The following is a 20,301-nucleotide window of genomic DNA, read 5'->3' on the forward strand; positions in this document are numbered from 1 at the left end:
TTGGGCATAAAACAATTAAATGTTCTTCTACATTTATTATTATATTTCATAGATAGAATAATACATTTATTGCACCTTTTTGCCTATTTTATGGCTATTTGTACAGTTAGAAAATATAAGGCTGAGGAATAAAGAGCAATTACTTTGGTCAGGATATTTCTGTTAGAAAAAGGTAACACCTCTTTTAAGAATAATCGGAAAGTCACTGACATGCCGAATTCCAAACCAACCTAAGTGGTACTAATTGGCTGTATCCAAAGTAACAAAATAAAAAATAGTTTCTACCTGAGTTAGAAGCTTCTTGTTCCCACAGTTGATGCCTCCAATAAAAATCATATTTGGCATTAAAGGTTTGGGGAATTCAAAGACAAAGTCATATCTCAAGAGCCAGATGGAAGCCCGGCTGAAAAGATCCACAACGGTGACATCTCTGTGCAAGAAATCTGAAGCCAGGTGGGCAAAGGGTCCATAGATAACATTATATCCAAGATACTCTACAGATCTCAGTAGAACGTTCCTCACTCTCTGGCTGAGGGTCATGTGGTCAGTATAGGTGGAGAACAATCTGGGCACATACGATGGTGGACTAGGACACATAGTTGCTTCTTGGTCTACTCCAAATACAGACCGCATGAAAAACACAGAAGGAAGAGATAAGTGTTCAGCTATTATTTCTCCACATGGGAAAACAGGGTCACTCAAATAAGCATCGAAATTGCAGGATTCTAAATACCTGATAAGAGTGTCATTCTGAAGAAAATTCTCACAGGCAGCTATGGTAAAGCTGGTAATATTTACTATTCTATCATGAAATTTCTTTATATTCTGTAGTAATGTCTTATGTTCAAATGCTTCTTTGATGGCTTCCTGTATCATTGATTCCATAAACTCTTTGGTGTATGGCACAGAGAAAGTTCTCACTGTGTGATGATCTATGTTCTTGATATGAAAGTTGACTTCAGGGACAACCAGAACAATCTGGTGACCTCTATGAGATAACGTCTCCACCAAGTTATGCATACTGAGCCAGTGGCTTCCATCTTGGGGTATAACAAGCAGTTTTCCTCCCTCGGTTAGTCTACATGCCACAACACAAAGAAGAATTTGAAAGGCGATGTGGCAGAGAGAGTGGTTACTCATGTCTACGTCCACAGCGCAGCCAGGAGCAAAATGAAAAAACTCCTTACGGTGTGTCGGTTTAAGAGAGTTTGATTAACTTGGATAAATCAGTCCATAATTATAATCATTGTTTACTTATCGATAGGTACAAAATGAACTTTGTATCTCATGCAAACTTTTTAAGCTGAAAAATAACTGTTGCCTAATATCTGGCAGCGATGCAAACAAAAACTAGACACAGGGCCAATGAAATGCTGTGCAAGGCTAGGTACACACTGGAGAACTTTCTGACTGATGTGTTATCTACAACGATTGTACCTACAATTGAAGGTCCGATTGCCCGGGCGATTCATGCATACACACTACACACAATTTACCATCAGATCTGTGCTTTTCATCTGGTCCTACAGTCGTTTAGAGAATGACAGCACAATGGTCACTCATTCATACATTCCTGTCACACTTAAAACCACCTTGTTATAGTTATCCACATGTACTTACGAATTTTGGTAGCTTCTGTGACTCTGAAACAAAATATTCAGTCTCAGAACAAAAGAACAAACTATTCCATCTACAGCATTCTCTACATTTAGTCACCAGGACGTGTTCATTGCCGGCATCAGCTGAAAAGACCAGGGGGTAAATGTATCAATCTGCGGGTTCTTCAACACCCGCGTGTTCAGCCTCTTCCGCGATTAAATTTCAGCGGCGCTGCATTGTAAAGGGACGTTAACCCTTTACAATGCAGCGCCGCTTGAAATTTAATTGCGGAAGAGGCTGAACACGCGGGTGTTGAAGAACCCGCAGATTGATACATTTACCCCCATGACTCTGTAAACTCTATGGCGATCGTGATCGTGAGTGCACACACACTGCAGGATCGGCAGGTGATTAGAACGAGATTATTAAACAGTACGACCAACCAAATGAAATGACAATATAGCTGAGCGGTCGTTTATTGAGTGATTGGCCTGATAATTGGCTATAAAACCTCCAGTGTGTACCTAGCCTGAGTGTATATTGGTGCATTAGGCTAGCTTACAATCAACAGATTGAATGCTCCAATCTGCCTATATCAGCTAATCTCCTCCTTCTTTAATTGCAATTGCACAAAATAAGCAAACTATATCACAAACAAAGTGAGAATAGCCTTCTATCCATTTTCTGCCTCCTTGTTTTATCTGGTTTGTAAACGACCCCCATAAACATAGAAAACTCACAACACATTTTCAATTCAAATTTACATTGAGCGCAATTTATTATTCATAGCACATAACAACAATATACATTCTAAGGTAGGCACATCAATAACACATTACTTATCGGTTTAATTTACCATTATTTTATCGCTAATGGGGGTGAGCAATATTTAACTACCCGAAGAAAATTATCGAGAGCGTTAAGGATTTTAATAAGAATATTTATTTTCTGGGGCAAGGCATAGGATTTGGTTGAGGGCTTAGGGGTATATTTACAAAATTGCAGGTTTGAAAAAGTGGAGATGTTGCCTATAGCAACCAATCAGATTCTAGTTATCATTTATTTAGTACATTCTACAAAATGAAAGAGGAATCTGATTGGTTGCTATAGGCAACGTCGCCACCTTTTTCAAACCTGCAGTTTAGTAAATATACCCCTTAGCCTTCCAACCCATACTCAAAGAATTCTACTGCAATAGTGAGTTTCTGACTGGCAAGGATGTCTTTCCTGTCTGTTCTGCTATAGACAGACTACAAATCTTACCACTATTTATCACAGATAAAGGTCATTGTGCTGAGTTATTCTGTGTGTATGTGCGCTAACTCAATTTGTCTAATGTTCCATTTTAGTTTAAACCCTACATTCCCCCATTTAATAAGGTTGTCTGCAGCTTACCCTTCTGTAGATCTCTATAGCTTTCCTATAATTCTCATAGACAGGTGCCCACAACTGTTCTCCATATTCCAGATGTGATCTAACCAATCCCTTATAACGTGTAATAAAAAACAATAACAATAATAGTCATCATCATAATATCATACTTGTCTACTTTTCAATATCTGTCTTCCTTGGAGCAGGGGTGTAGGAACGAAAATTTTATGGGAGGAGGCAAAAGGCCAAGGACTACTATAGGGTTTGGAGCCCCTTTTCCTCACGTTTGGGTTCTCGTTTTACGACAGTTGTAACAGTGACTGTAGATATACAAAGACTCCCAATCTGTGCTAACATTTGTCAGTGTTTCAGGGGTTGGCCAACCTCAGTTTCATTGTTTATTTTACTAATGTATTTATTTATTATGAAAATTTTGTAGTTATACTAAGACAATCTATAATTTAAAACAGTTTCACAAGTATAGAACAGATACCATGACTTAATAAAGTAGCATGAAGGCTTTTGTGTAGAAGTTCATGGGGGGGGGGGCAAAACACAGTCTTTGCCCACTCAACAGAAACATTGGGGGGTCAACTGCCCCCACTGCCCACCCAGTTCCTGCACCCCTGTCCAGAAGTGGGCGGGGCAAGGTATATATCGTTATGCAATTATGTAAATAAAGTGTGGTTTTCTGGTTCCCAAAAAATTGCAATTTGCCCAACTCCTCTTTTCCACTTAGGAGTATCCTTTGCAAAGTAAAAGCACACTTTTATGTGCAAAGAGGAGGAAAATTATTTGGTAAGTACACTATAGAAAAGTGCAAGGGTTGAGTTGAGACCAAAAAGAATGCTCCATACCTGCTTTGTATTGCAATATCTATGTTGATGGGTATGTTGTCTCAATTGAGTGACTTTCCCTCCCCTCTGCAAGGGGGATCCCTTCCTTTACCCTTCTGTTTGCCCCTTTATGTGTATTTGTTGTTCCCCTTCTTTATTTCTGTGTCCCATATAATTTAGAAAAGCTTAATAAAAATTATTGAAGTAAGAAAAGTGCAAGGGTCTGGTGGAAATCTAGCCTCCCTGCCCTTTAGTATTTATAGTAGCTTTTAATCAAAAATAAACATTTCAGGTTTTCTCATAAATCATGAGTGTGAGTGGACATTGGGAAAGTTTTATTATATATGTCCCTTTTGTGTGTGTGACACTTTGTTTTACATTGGTCAGAGTGCACCTAGAAATGCACTTATTTGCATTATGATTATCTTAGCTGCACTGACTAAACCAGGCCTGTCCAACCTGCGGCCCTTCAGATGTTTGTGAAACTACAAGTCCCAGCATGCCCTTCCAGCTATCAATAGGTTGTCTACTGGCAAAGCATGATGGGGCTTGTAGTTTCACAACATCTGGAGGGCCGCAGGTTGGACAGGCCTGGACTAAACATTAACTGAAGAAGAGGAGAAGTTAAAGGCTGTACTCACTGAAGTCTTGCACTAAACTAGTTTAATGTTGACTTTCTACATTTTATTGTGGCCGAGATTTTTTTTTTGTCCTTGATTAGTGACAGCATACAACAATTTTGCAAATATTTTTCACCTACTTCTAATTCTCAGGCAATTGAGTAATATAATCTGGGCAATAACCTTATACCCTTGTGTTTTTATAGGTATATGTACATTAATGAACAGTGTAAAACACACAAATATAGAAGTATATAGTAGAGGTATACAGTACACATCCCAAAATTAAATGACCGAGTAAATATTATAATCCTGTAAAATTTTCACTATTGTTGTCTTGAGAATTAAGTCCAGAAAGACCTGTTGACAAGAGCGCTCTGTTAATCACAGTCGCTGGGCATTGTATATTTTTATTATCATATCTAAAAAAGTTTAAAAAAATCAGTTGTATTGTGGTTTGCATTCACACCATGGGGTCTATTTATCAAGAATCCTCCTTTCTGAAAATTTTCTATCACTGGTTATCACAGCAATGGAAAACCTTCACTCACTGGAATTTACAATAAAAAAAAGTGAACGGGGCAGTTGAGCCACTAAAAAATAAAGTTATTTAAAAAAAAATTGTTAAAAAAAAAAGTAAAATATGCTTTATTTTAATAATAAAGCATTTTTTCCTTTTACTGATCTCCGGATATCGTTAGGAGGACTACAACTGTTCTTGTAAATAGGATTAGCTAGAGGCCCCTAGCAAAGGCTACCTCCGGCAATAGTCCTTACTGCCCTGGGGGCTTTAATAAATAAATCCCCATATTTTGTCACTATCACCACTTACATGGCTAGCAGGAGCATTTGTGAATCGTGTAAGACAGTAAGACAGTAGTACATACTTGCCTATTCTCTTGAAATATCCAGGAGACTCACAAATTCCAGGTAGGTTTCCTAGACTCCTGGGAGAGCTGGCCATTTTCACGCTAGGAAGTGGACAGGATGGGAGCCTTCATGACGTGATTCATGATGAACTGAGTCATTTTGGCTCTGTTCCTTCCCCCCCCGCAAAATTATGATTTTGGTTCTTTGCTTCACAGGTGCAGGGACAAAATTACATGATTCACCGCGCCCCACTTCCCTCTATCGTCTTACTTCAACTTAACTCCGAGTTGTCCCAAAGGGAAAGAGCAAAAAGTTGGTAAGTACGCAGTAGTGGTACACTAAGTAAGAACATTTCCTCATTGTCATTTAAAAATGCTTCACACACACTTCGTACCTGCATTATGTCCTTTCCCTGTGATCTCCTTCTGGAGGAAGACGCAAATTAAATTGTGCCTCCACAAAGGGGTACTTTATTTGTACAACTTACATTATCCCCCAGAGCATCATTCCACCACTTTATTTTGGTGATATAGTTTCATACTTTGAAATAAAGCAGCTGTATCCCCAACTTAATATTCCGCTGAGCTTTGTATATCGGGTCCTACTTTGCGGAGACCTGATTGAAATGTGTACACAGTTGGAATCCCAGATGTGAAAAATTCTCATGGGTAATTCCTGGAAAATGCATTAGTCAAGTCTCAGAAACAGTGGAGGTTAGAGATGCTGGGCCTCAGTTATTAAAGAGAGCAAAGCAAAAAAAAAAGGATTAACTTTGCACCTTGGCAAAACCATGTTGCATTGGAGATGGAGATAAATGTAAAATGTGGGGACAGATTTATAGTTGGAGTAAGGCATGTCCTAGATCAACTTTAAATTTCAGTGTAACAATAAAGCCATTATTTGTGGGCTACATGAAAAAGCAGCCAGTATTTTCATTATGTGCAAAATAATAAACTTATTTGCATCTCTTGCATTGTAATTTGTAACATGGTTTGTCCAGGAGAATATTTACATCTTTTTTTGCTTTACTTTCCTTAATGACTCAGGCCCATTGAGAATTTATTGCATTTTGTAATATATAAAATATATAAATATATGAATCGCACAGCTGGTTGACATTTGTGGAAAGCCACTCACCTGGTCTACTTTCTGATTCACAGCGCAGCTATGTCCTCCAACAAACACCATATTTGGCATTAGTGGTTTAGGGGGTCTTAGAACAAAATCGTATCTGTAGAGCCAGAGTTCAGCCTGACTAAAGACCTGAAGTATCTTTACCTCTCTATGCAGGAATTGGGAGGCTATCTTTGTATATTCTGTCTCAATTTGTTGACAAGCTATGTACTCTAATGAGTGAGTGAGCAGTCTCTGCACAAAACCCATCTGTGCATGGTCTAAATGATTTGGGAGCCCAGTGGCCCTGACACCCCAAGCACAGGGTAACAGTGGCAAAAAGTAAATGGATGGGAGATGAAGATGTTCTGCAAGGATGGGACCGCAAGGAAAAAATGGATCCATGACAGCAACATTAAAAAGGCTTCTCTCCAAGTAACTGAGCAAATACTTATCTGCCAGCAGATCCAGACAGGTATGAGAAAGGATGGATGCTGTGTACTTCATCCTTTTATATTCTCTACTGATAGCGCTCAGCAAGCTGCCAATCAGAGACTGAGCTGGTTCAGGTTCCAGATCCATGCTTAGCCCAGGCTCGAGAATGGGTGCTGCATACATTATCACTGTGATTCCCTCAGAGGAGTTTATCATTGTGTTCATGGGTATCACCAATACAATCTTGTGTCCTTTTTGCTGAATTCTCTCCACCATAGGACGCATGTCCAGCCACACATCTGTGTCCTGAGCGATTGCTAGTAAATTTCCACTCTCAACTAGAGTGGGACAATCCATTACGAAAGAGATACAGAGACCCAGGAGATAATGGTATATTGGTGCCATCTTTGAGCTTTGTACTTCCAGTTAAACCACATCTGAGAACTACTGGTAAATTGTTTCTTATATATTTTGCTTCCAGTGAGTCAAAAAACTATTTAAATATCACAATGAGTCAGGCACTGAACACTCCCTTCTAAATCAGGAGATTATCATGTTTGCCAAAGATTGAGATAACTGCAGAATTGCTACCATTAATATAAATGATAAATTGCATTTTAAAACCCAAGCAGATTAAGGGCTAGATGTACTAAGCTGCAGGTTTGAAAAAGTGGGGATGTTGCCTATTGCAACCAATCAGATTCTAGCTATCATTTTGTAGAAGGTACTAAATAAATGGAAGCTAGAATCTGATTGGTTGCTATAGGCAACATCCCCACTTTTTCAAACCCGCAGCTTAGTAAATCTAGCCCTAAGTCTTGTTGGCTAGATATTAGGATCGCCTAGTTTTCAGCAAAGCTTGAATGATGAAGTACAAATATCTCAAATTTGTGCTGTGTATTGCACCTGTTGTTACCATTTGTGTGAAATAAAAATGTAATAATAAAAAACAAATTTCAATCTAGGTTAAAAAATAGTCATCATGACTACTTCAGTTCTTTTAACACTCTTGAAATAATCTCACAGACTTTTACGTTATAAAGTATTTATGTTGACTCCCGAAGATGGACCGTGTTTTAAGTCTGCCCCAGTTCCACATAAATCATTCACTGCCTTCTGGTGACTTAAATTACCCTGCCCTCTAAACTCCAGCTTAGACTGCAGAGTACAGTTCTGACCACAGTTGTGCCATCACTGTTGATAATGGTGGTCGGCAACATCCCCAGAGTCTAGCCTTAAGATTAAGGGCTTCCATGACCGTTGTACAATTCTAATTAATCATACATTATGCCAATTTTATTGGAAAGGCAAAAGATTTAGGATAGACATATCCAACTTAAAACAATCAAAACCTTTCTGAGATATTAATGTCCCGAACTTAGCAAATCCTAACTAAGCTACAGACCTGTGCAATTAAAGGGACTGTTTTCATAACTAAGATAACTGTGTCCACACCTCTCTCAGGAAAAGCTTCATCATAGACAGCAACTTAATATCTTTCCTAATTCTACACAACCAAGGAAATCCTAGATAACCTGCTACTAAAGTCATTGACATTTATTGTTATAAACATACACCAGGAACATATATTCCCTAAATAGGGATTTTAACAAAAGGCTCCTATACCTTGGGTGGAGCAGGTAAAAAATCACAGCACTATCAGCTATGAGCACTCAGACAGTTATTTGAAATGACAACCAATATTAATAAAAGTCAATAAACTCCATAGATGAATTGAATGAAAGTGGGGATGACACAATTTGTTAGGAACTCATATAGTGTAGAGTATCATGTTAGACTCTTGCTGAAATACATGTCCAGATGGTATAGCAAACACCATATATGAGTTCTCACAATGCCGTTTATGCAATGGTATAATTTATCAAACCGGCATCATCTCCGCATGAGAGACCACCAGGGAGAGAAACACAATATCAATGGTTTGAAAAGAATAAAGGGGGCAGTGCACCCTTGATCTTAATACAAGCTGGATCTCTTCTGGTGAAATATGATAAAATTAGATCACCATCTTCAGTATAAGGAGAGCGCTTAGTATAGTCAATGTAGCAAACTGCAGTTTGGAAATGTTCTTTTGAAAAAAAGAAACTCACTTTTTGTAGCGTGGTTTTGATCTCTCACCCTCTAGAGTGTCCTCAGACGGTTATTGCGGCTCACTGAAGCTTAGCATAATATAACCTCAAAGTTTCATCTTCCAGAGCGTCCTCAGACGATTGTTGGAAATAGATGCAAAAAACTTTGAATGGAAAAGCCGTTGTTTCGTCCGTCAGTCTGCATGAGATACAAACAAACCAGATATCCGCTAGTGAGATCCCCGGGGTCTCTAGATTTTCAAGAAAAACTTTCAAAGTTATAAATGTAAAAGCTTGACGCGTTTCTCGACAGATGTCGTTTCATCAGAAGCAGGATCAAGGGTGCACTGCCCCCTTTATTCTTTTCAAACCATTGATATTGTGTTTCTCTCCCTGGTGGTCTCTCATGCGGAGATGATGCCGGTTTGATAAATTATACCATTGCATAAACGGCATTGTGAGAACTCATATATGGTGTTTGCTATACCATCTGGACATGTATTTCAGCAAGAGTCTAACATGATACTCTACACTATATGAGTTCCTAACAAATTGTGTCATCCCCACTTTCATTCAATTCATCTATGGAGTTTATTGACTTTTATTAATATTGGTTGTCATTTCAAATAACTGTCTGAGTGCTCATAGCTGATAGTGCTGTGATTTTTTACCTGCTCCACCCAAGGTATAGGAGCCTTTTGTTAAAATCCCTATTTAGGGAATATATGTTCCTGGTGTATGTTTATAACAATAAATGTCAATAATTTTTTAATCAAGTAATTACTAGCGCCTCTATATCTGTTTTATGTCTATTTGTCTTTTGGTCTAGGTTTGCATCCTAGCGTTTAGGGGCAGCTGTAATTATCTTATAGGTCCTATCTAGCGCCCTAATATTATTTGTACTGCTACTAAAGTCCACACGCAGACTGTGGCAAATCTACACATATATATAAGTTGAACATCTCCAAATTCATCCACCCAACTTTATTACATAGCTACATTCCAAGAAGGCATAACAGCCTACCCCTCCTCATTCCGGGATAAAGCAGACATCAAGTCTATGAATTGCTAAATAGAAAAACTTTTGTTCAAGCCATAGATAAACATGAAGCCATACGTCCATTCAACCTGGCTTTCCTTCCAGCCCAACTCTACATCAGCGAAGTAAAGAGGACAGTCTCACAATCTGATTGTAATAACCCATAGAGCTTTTCCTAACCGGTGATAGTCTATTTCCCAGTGACTACAATTCCTACAGAAGTTTAAACGACTTCAAAAAGGCCAATGCTTACAATCTACCATGTCTAAACTCAAACTTACCAGAAAAAAGGCAACTGAGATATCCGACTGCTGGGCTAAAATGTGCGACAGGTGAAAATGCTGGCACTAAAGATTCCCGTCACTTAACATAGCGGCAGGGAGATTGCTGGCTTTAAAGCGCCAATGCTTTTTTTATCCGCTGGTTCCAGGCATTGCCGCTTTAAAACTGCCAATCTCTCTGTCAATATGTTATGTATATAGGAATTGTAGTTGTCGGGAATACGCACCCCACCCTTCTAAACATTCACATCCCCGAAACACAAGAGCATGTCTCAACATAAAAACATTTTGTGGGGAAATAGACTATGGGAACATTAAGTAAGGAATGGTACTCTGGCTTGACCATTTCCTTCCCACTCTGGACCCAGTGATACGCTCCCTTATAGACTCTACTAAGCTCATGACAGCAGCTACTTATAGTAAGATGTTCATAAAAATATACCAAAAAGCGATCCTTTCTTCCCTTCCCTATTCCATCCCTCCCATCTCTTCTCTTTCTTTATCTTCTCCCATATTCTACTACACTCTTTCCTCTCTTACTCTTAGGCGGTCCGCCACGCCGCCCCCCCTCCCCTTCCCCCCTTACTCTTCTCAGTCTTACTACTTTTTCTAAAATTGCTGCTTTTTTGGAAAAATTGGGTCAACATCCTTACTAATACGCTTTTCTTACAAGACCCTGTATGTTTTAATACATATGTATTCTTCAGATGTTTATGACACAGTGCTGTACAGAATGTTACTTTTGGTTGACTCTTGCAAAAATAAATCTTTAAAATAAAAAAAAAATATACCAAAAAGCATAACTATGACCCCTTTCATTTTATCTAATCCTCATAATTTGTTTGTCTGGGATGTGCCCAGTTGTCAAGTAGGTGCTGATAGGACAAATTGTAGCTAGTTAATGTTTACATCAGCAGATATTTTTTCAGGATAAAAGTGACCTGTGATTGTGTTAGTGAAAACATGGCTGCTTATGAAAAGGGCAATTATGTGAAAACAACAATTAGTTTATAATAATTGTACTCAAAAATGTTGATCATGATTCAACCTTATTATCTGGAAAACCCAGAGTCCCAACATATACGTTAGCAGTGTACTGGGGCCATGGCTAAGATTCCAACAACGGCACTATCTATGTAGCATTTGTATGTTCTCCCCAGGTCTGTGAGTGCTCTGGTTTGCTCTCACAGTACAAAGACATACTGGTAGGTTAATTGGTTTCTAATAAAATTAACTCTTGTGTGTGTATTTGTAGTGGCAGATAATTTAGACAGCAAGTTCCAATAGGGCAAAGACTGATATTCTCTGTAAATCTTCTGCACTATGAAGGTACTATATAAATAAAAAGTATAATATATTTAATTTAACCAAATCACCTACAACATTGAGTAAGTATATTTTCGGTCAAAAGAAATGCTATAAAATATATGGATTCCCACCTGATTAAGAACCTTCATTTGGACACAATTGATTCCTCCTATCAAGACCATGTTGGGCATCACTGGCCTTGGGAAGTCAAAGACAAAGTCCATTCTCATCAACCAGATGGATGCATGGCTGAGAATTTCCTGCAGATTGATCTCTCTCTGGAGGAATTTAGAGGCCAGTAACTGGTATGGAGAGTAAACGAAATCACACAGGAAATACATAAATAGGTCAAACATGAGATTCTTCAACCGTTGAGGAAAATTCATTTCATCGGTCAAACTTGTCAACATCCGTGGGACATAAGATAATGGAATTGGGCATTGAGAAGCCTTAGAATCCAAGTTGCAAGGTATGCCACGCAAGAAGAAAACAGAGGGCACAGATAGGTGCTCGGCAAGTATCTGACCACAGGGGATCATAGGGTCTGTTAAGACAACATCAAAGCTCATTTCCTCCAGGGACTGTATTAACGGAGTATTGTACAACAGTCGTTCACAAGTGTCTAACGTAAACGTTGCTACTTCTCTCATCTTCTCTTGAAGCTTTAGAAATCTCTGCAGAAAAGGTCCTTCAGTGAAAACTTCTCTTGCCATAGATGAGAAATGATTGTGTAGCTGTTCCGAGGAGAAGGATACAGGGTAAAACTTCACCTCACAGTCCTGAGAGGTCTGAAGATGGAGATTGATGTCCGGTGCAACCACTACAGCATGATGTCCTCTTTGTCTCAATAATTTCACCAGAGGGCGCATGCTGAGCCAGTGACTGCCATCTATAGGCACCACAAGAACTTTACCACTCTCAATAAATGTTATGTGGCAAAAAGTAACTAATACAATGGTAACTGTAAGATATAAAGAGAGATGCATGCTAGCCATGTCTTCACTCTGCAGAATAAAGCTTATCTGCAAACTGCTTTTAAAGATCTGTACTTTGGTATACAACAGTGTCTACTACGTCACTGAGCGATATACTAGGACACTGGGTTGAGAAGGTTGAGCTATGAACTGGTTATTTGTATTGGTTTTAAAGGGCAAATGTCAATGTACCTGATAACCATTGCAACTTTTGAGGCCATTGCTATATACAGCAATTTTAGAAATAGAAACTGATGGATTTCCTCCTTATTTTTCATAAACGTTACTTTAATGACAAATACTGCACACCTAAAAAATAAAAAAATCCTTCAATAGATCAGCGGCCAATAACATTCACAAATATAAAAATAAAAGGCACCTCTCTTGATATTTTTGACATTGTATTTATATTTGTTATGTAGCAAAGTGCAATTTGTTGTTTTATCAGTAATTTTGTGGACACTGTAAACACTCACAGTTGGTTTCAAAGCAGCCTATGGTATAATGCCCCAAATGTGAGTTAATGCAGCATAGCTGGTCCTCAATATAGTGATCTATTGATCAAAATGTGGACAAAACTGTCTGCAATTCCAGAAAGAAAGCGTACCATGTATGGGAAAACACCTTCCCTCACCTTTTTCTCACATATCTTTCAATAAAATACACTACACTAATATTATATAAAAATGTAGATAAATATTTATTTATGTCAAATGACAAAGGGCATTATTTCAAAATTAGACATATGGTTTACTGGACTTCTTGCTAAATCCCCAGAAACAATGCCAAGCTTCATGCATTATTAGAACAAGAAAGAGGGGCTTAGGTGCAATAGTTAAGGAGGAGGGTACGGGTACAGGAAAGATTGTGCAATTTTTGGTTGTGTGATATTGAGGTGTCAGCTTTTTTCAATATTTTACCAAACAGAAGCTTAGCAGCATACCAGAAAGCTGACACCTCAAAATGACACAACCAAAAATCACATAATCTTTCCCATATCCATACCCTCCACCTTACCCTGGTGTCTAAGCCCCACTTTCTCTGCTCTTGTACATATCGCCACTGAAGGATCCAGACACTCTATCAGAGGGCTGGAGGCTATAAACCAACTCCCCCTCACCATTTGTTCCGAACAAGCGCCACAAAAGCAAAAGGTCGATTAAGATTTACTCCTGAGATTGTTAATAAGGTCAAAAAATATATAAAATGAAATGAGAGATTAAAAATTGTAACATTTTAGTATATTTAAATGTAATCAATATGATCTATTCCTGTAATAGATCACTTATTTTGGTTGTAGTGCAATGTTCACCCACAACCTAGTAATCGGCTAATAAGCATTAGAAAGTCATGAAAACCTGACCCTTTAATATGAGTAACAAACTGGGCAATCAGTTGGCATACCCGGGGAACCTAGTTACATATAAATGTAGAAGTTCTCTAGATACCTTCAGGGGCAAACGCAGGATTTGTAGAGAGGGGTTTCCACACCACGCCATCAGTGGGCGTGACCAGCATGCATGGGGGGTGTGGCTATAATTTTAGACCGTGCTTGGCTGCTCTCCAACTCTTCCTATTCTCATAATATACTTGGGCAATGCTGCGTGCACTACTGTTAGGTGCACGCAGCTCTCTCTTTTCAAGCAGAGCTGTGTAAAACGGGAGCAGGGTCCAGCCACCTCAATTATACAGTGCCCCAGCTTGGAAGGGGGTTGCTAGGCACTAGGAAACCCCCCCTCGGTTTGCCTATGACCTTGGGGATGATGTAGAGTAAGTAACATGCCAGTTTGTGTAGCATATCTTGAGTTACATTGCTGAGTGCATGCCCAGAAAGTGGGTGCAGGTTTATGTGCTTATGCATATTTGTGTGATCCTGCCACTTACACTTGCCTGTGATCTGGGGAAGTGGGACGGAGGTGTTCTAAAGTAGGCTGAGTACAGTAAGGATTTGTTTACACAATTGCGAATGGATACAAGGGAAAAGACACATATAAGTCTGAAAAATCCGTATTATTTGTGAATGGTCCGGGCCAGATGCAAATAGCGGATGATGAAAACAGCCAGTCACAAGCAGTACTATCAATTGTACCGCTGATGCTGATTGGTGCTTTCTTTGGCGCTCAGGTGTATATTTTACTTTTATGTGTGTATTTAAGCAAAAACATTTTTTTCATACACAACTTGGGGAGTTATTTCCTCTTTATTAGAGCAGTGTTTTAAGTTTGATTGATGCCTAATAGCAAATTTAATTTTTTGCATATAAAACGTCAGAGTCTGTTACATGTGCCTCGTGTAAGCAAATGCTACTGGTGCAGATCTGCATGGATCTTCAGATGAATACAGCTCAGCATATAGGCATAAATATGCTATTTTTATGTGCTGCTTTTTTCATCATAAATTACACCCAATTTGCATCCAACTCTGCATCAAACTACTTGGGGATGCATGCAGAACATTTTTTGCATATTACATAAGTGTATTACTTACAAAAAAACAAACAAAAACAAAACAAAAACAAAACTCCAGTCTCCTTCCCCTCAAACAAATTAAGTAAATAATGTATCTGTGAACATTTTAGGGATTTTAGTTTTGGTGTGTGACTTTCTGGAGTAAGCTGTGTTGTATGTAAAATGCATATTTAAACCTGCTGGACTGCTCACAGTTATTATGTGTCCATAATTGGTACCTATGACAGTTTTATTCGTGAGCTTTATCTAAGGGTGTAATATATTAATAACTGAACTGTACCTCTTCTCTATCTTTTCATACTGGATGCACTTTTATTTGTTTTTTTTCATTGTGTTAGGAGATATAACATGGCTGCTGTTATGTAAGCAATAGGAATCTGTATACATTCTTAACCAATCACAGGATTCTGTTTGGTCGCTATAAAACAGCCACAGCCTCATCACTAGAGGGAGCTTCAGTAAGCTGCAGCAGGTAACACAATATAATGGTATCTGCAACTTGCTTGTAGTAACTTATGCTCAACAATGGAACCCAATGCCTGGTAGCCAACTAATAGCTAGTTAGTGTCCATGGTCAGAGAAGATCGGTACACAAGGGAACCACCTGAGAGCAATAGCTAATAGCTCAGAGGTAAAAAGTAACTGTAATCAGACGTAAACTGCAGAGCCGTAACGACGGCGGTGCGGGCGGTGGGACCGCCCCGGGCGCAAGACCAAGGGGGCGCAGCCGCCCGATACCTGCCTTCGTGCCCAGAGGAATCGCCGCTCTAATTCAGCTCCCCTACAAGCAACAATCCATTCCCAGCAATGCAGTGGAACGCATGTGAAAGCAGGAAGTTCGGCATTTGGAACGCATTTGCGTTCCAAATGCCGAACTTCCTGTTGTTGGAACGCATGCATTGCCGGGAATGGATTGTTGCTTGTAGGAGAGCTGAATTAGAGCGGCGATTCCTCTGGGCACGAAGGCAGGTATCGGGCGGCGGCGCCCCCTTGGGCTTGCGCCAAGTATCCTGGCAGAGTGTCAGTTTGGACATGTTTTATATGCAGGTGTGATACCTGTTGATTATAATATGAAGAGATCCTAATGTCCTGCCATTTGTAGCAGCCACTACTATTACTTTTTATATCTAAGCTTTGCCAGTGCAGCTCATACATACAGTACTCTTTATACCACCTTCTTTATAACATCGCTCTTGTTTACCATCAGGTCTATTCTCCACACAAAAGTACATTCAAATATATTATGTCCAGTATACACCAACTTTCTATGCCAGCAGTTTTGCCTATATATTTAGTGGGAATTATATGTAGCACTTTATAATGTTTACTGTATGTACTGTATGTAGTATTTGTAGGGTATGTACAAACATAAACATGAATATTTTGGTGAAGGACAAACTTGGAAAACCTCTACATCAAAGTCCTGCTCTCGCCCCTGATAGTATGTCTCCTTCCGTTATATTGACATCTGCTTGGGTTCATCATGAAAAGTGCCTATCTGTGTTTTGTGATTATTGTGTTTTTGATTATTTGCTAAAACATCTGGTTGTTACAGTGAGAGATAAAGCTTCCGAAGAGATAGGTAGAAAGTCAGACGGACTAGAAAGTACATATGAAGATGATAATCCTTATTTTGTGGGGGGGAATTCAATTGGCCACGTTACTGTAAAAGATAATGCTGGCTGCGCACTAATACTGATATTACGGTAATAGTGCGCATAATTACCGTTAATACGCTAATTTCAACTCCCTGAGCCGCGAGCAGAAATCTGTGTTAAAGTTACTGTATTAACGGTAATAGGTTTACCGCAACAGTATTCTGGGGGGAATTGAATTCTCCCCTTGGGGCTAGTTATCTGTTACCTCGACAGTAAAGATTTAAATGTGTATAACAATGGAATATGTTGTACATGAAATATATTACGTTTATATTATATATATTACATTCCAGAAACCCAGGAAGCACAAAAGTAAATAATCGCTGCTGCTAGGTAATATTGTCATACACATAAACATGATCATGCAGAGCTTTTTTCTTTTGTTAACATGCGGAGCGCTGCTGAACAATACAATGAGAAGATAAATACCAGGGGCAGTGTGGAGCAAAACAAAACATTATTTTATGATATTTTAGACAAGGTGCTTAAAAATACAGGAAAACATTATCCGGAAAACCCTGAGTCCCAACATATACGTTAGCAGTGCACTGGGGCCATGGCTTAGATTCCAACAACGGCACTATCTATGTAGCATTTGTATGTTCTCCCCAGGTCTGTGAGTGCTCTGGTTTGCTCTCACAGTACAAAGACAGACTGGTAGGTTAATTGGCTTCGAACAAAATTAACCATTTCCCTTAGGATGTAAGCTCACATGAGCAGGGCCCTCTTCCCTCATGTCTCCTTAACCGTTCTTCTGCTCCTTGTTTACTACATCAGCCAGCCTGGAGTTTCTAAAGTATTGGTATTTTTGTTTATTGTTTTCTACTGTTTTACCCTGTTTAGTCTACTGTTTGTACTGTGTACGGCGCTGCAAAAACCTTGTGGTGCCTAACAAATAAAGGATAATAATAATAATAATAATAATAATAATAATAATAATAATAATAATAATAATAACCATTGTGTGTGTATTTGTAGTGGCAGATAATTTAAACACCAAGTTCCAATGGGGCAAAGACTGATATTCTCTGTAAATCTTCTGCAATATGAAGGTACTATATAAATAAAAAGTATAATATATTTAATTAAACCAAATCCCCTACAATATTGAGCAAGTATGTTTTAGGTAAAAAGAAATGCTATAAAATATTTGAATTCCCACCTGATTAAGAACCTTCATTTGGACACAATTGATTCCTCCTATCAAGACCATGTTGGGCATCACCGGCCTTGGGAAGTCAAAGACAAAGTCCATTCTCATCAACCAGATGGATGCATGACTGAGAATTTCCTGCAGATTGATCTCTCTCTGGAGGAATTCAGAGGCCAGTAACTGGTATGGAGAGTAAACGAAATCACACAGGAAATACATAGATAGGTCAAACATGAGATTCTTCAACCGTTGAGGAAAATTCATTTCATCGGTCAAACTTGTCAAAATCCGTGGGACATAAGATAATGGAATTGGGCATTTAGAAGCCTTAGAATCCAAGTGGCAAGGTATGCCACGTAAGAAGAAAACAGAGGGCACAGATAGGTGCTCGGCAAGTATCTGACCACAGGGAAGAGCAGGGTCTGTTAAGACAACATCAAAAGTCATTTCCTCCAGGGACTGTATTAACGGATTATTGTTCAACAGTCGTTGACATGTGTTTAACATAAACGTTGTTCCTTCTCTCATCTTCTCCTGAAGCTTTAGAAATTTCTGCAGAAAAGGTCTTTCTGTGAAAACTTCTCTTGCCATAGATGAGAAATGATTGTGTAGCTGTTCCGAGGAGAAGGATACAGGGTAAAACTTCATCTGAAAGTCCTGAGAGGTCTGAAGATGGAGATTGATGTCCGGTGCAACCACAACAGCATGATGTCCTCTTTGTCTCAATAATTTCACCAGAGGGCGCATGCTAAGCCAGTGACTGCCATCTATAGGCACCACAAGAACTTTACCACTCTCAATAAATGTTATGTGGCAAAAAGTAACTAATACAATGGTAACTGTAAGATATAAAGAGAGATGCATGCTAGCCATGTCTTCACTCTGCAGAATAAAGCTTATCTGCAAACTGCTTTTAAAGATCTGTACTTTGGTATACAACAGTGTCTAGTACGTCACTGAGCGATGTGCTAGGACACTGTGTTGAGAAGGTGTCACTCACCGGACTGTGAGTGCTTCTTCCCGGACATTTAGGAACCGTGGCCGTCCTCCATCCTGAGGGACTGCGCATGCGCAGCCCTTTCTATACCTCCAGTGTATGTTCCTTTAACTTAATTGGCAGATCAGGCAACCTCCCTATATTAAGCACCTGTGGTCAACACCACGTTGCCTGATCTTGGAGTCTCATTCCCCATGAGTCTCTGAAGGTGTTCCTGTGTTTCCTTGTTTATTCAGCCCTGCTGATTCCTGTGGTTTCCAAACCACTTCTACCTCTGTGGTTTCCAAACCACTTCTGCTACTGTGGTTCCCATACCACTTCTACCATCTACTGTATCATCGTGACTGTGAGCTGATTCCTATCCGCTGCCTCCGTGCACTACAGTCTTCTAATCACTTCAACTCTACCATGTATCATTGGGACTGTTAGCTATGCCTATCCGCTGCCTCCGTGCATTACAGGCTTCAACCACATCCACTCACCTGTTCATGATTGTGACTGCCAGCTGATTCCTATCCGCTGCCTCCGTGCACTACAGTCTTCAACCTGCAACCCGTCTGTGTTTCATCGTGACTGTTTAGCTGATTCCTATCCGCTGCCTCTGTGCGCTTCAGTCTTCAGTCCTTGTCTACTCTACCGTGTTTCCTTGAGTCTGCTGCCACTATTGCTACCCGCTACTCTCCGTGATCATCTGTTCCAGTTCAACTCTGCTCCGGTGTCCCATCGTTACTGCACCTGCTGGTTGCTATTGGTTACCTCCGTGTTCCCGCAGAGACCCGCTGCTGTTACTTCTCAGCGCTACTCATCCATCTACTGCTGATCCGCTCTCCACGCCTTCCTGTGTTATCCTGCTGGCCTCCTGCCCTTCAGGTATCTCTGCACTCCTGTCTGACTGCCTTCTCCTGAACCACGGTATGCATACTTCCCATTGACTGTGCTGTGTATTGCATACCTTGCTGGACTGTGTTGGTTCTCCTCTGGAGTGTACTATCCGCTGAGTCTATTGCCATCATTGACTGTGTTGGTTCTCCTCTGGAGTGTACTATCTGCTGACTCTACTGCCATCATTGACTGTGTTATCTTATGCCGGATTACTTCAAGAGACTTTCTATATTGGCAGTGTTGTTCAGTCATTTATACATTTATATTGTGCATATTACTGTGGATCAAAGTCAAGGTGCCCGTGTATATATTGTGTTGCAGTCTCTCCCCGTGCACCTCCTCACATATATATTCAGTAGTACAACTTGCTAGTGGCAGACCACTGACTCCTGTTTACAGTTTCACCTGTTCCAGTATCCTCTCACATAGCAGTGGTACAACTTGCTAACGCAGACCACTGACTCCCCGGATACCTCCACTTGGATTCCATTCCTTCACTCAGACAGCGGTACAACTTGCTATCCGCAGACCGCTGACTCTCATCACCTCCTCGTTTCTGTTGGACATTCCTCCTCACTATAGCAGTGGTACAACTTGCTACCGCAGA

At 39.7% G+C, this 20,301-nt stretch overlaps 2 protein-coding genes across 6 annotated transcripts in view; both read right to left on the reverse strand.

Moving 5' to 3' along the window:
* Window positions 1–20,301, reverse strand: part of LOC142098015 (UDP-glucuronosyltransferase 1A5-like) — an 89,338-nt gene that overhangs the window by 22,085 nt on the left and 46,952 nt on the right. The window contains exon 1 of one of the 5 annotated variants that reach the window (XM_075180423.1): window positions 11,694–12,593. The exons of 3 other annotated variants lie outside the window; for them this stretch is intronic. In XM_075180423.1, the coding sequence (XP_075036524.1) occupies window positions 11,694–12,557 (864 nt within the window). In that variant the 5' untranslated portion in view covers window positions 12,558–12,593. Of the gene's footprint in view, window positions 1–285; window positions 1,162–11,693; window positions 12,594–20,301 lie in introns of those variants that run through there. One more of the 5 variants, XM_075180427.1, reaches the window with a different exon arrangement.
* Window positions 17,652–18,719, reverse strand: LOC142098077 (UDP-glucuronosyltransferase 1A1-like). The gene is made up of 2 exons (XM_075180549.1): window positions 17,825–18,719; window positions 17,652–17,717 (listed from the first exon to the last, which is right to left on the reverse strand). The coding sequence occupies exons 1-2, from the start codon at window positions 18,686–18,688 to the stop codon at window positions 17,652–17,654; spliced, it is 930 nt and encodes a 309-aa protein (XP_075036650.1). The 5' UTR covers window positions 18,689–18,719.

The sequence above is a fragment of the Mixophyes fleayi genome, chromosome 7 (genome assembly GCF_038048845.1).
Source record: "Mixophyes fleayi isolate aMixFle1 chromosome 7, aMixFle1.hap1, whole genome shotgun sequence".
NCBI classification, from domain to species: Eukaryota; Metazoa; Chordata; class Amphibia; order Anura; family Limnodynastidae; genus Mixophyes; species Mixophyes fleayi.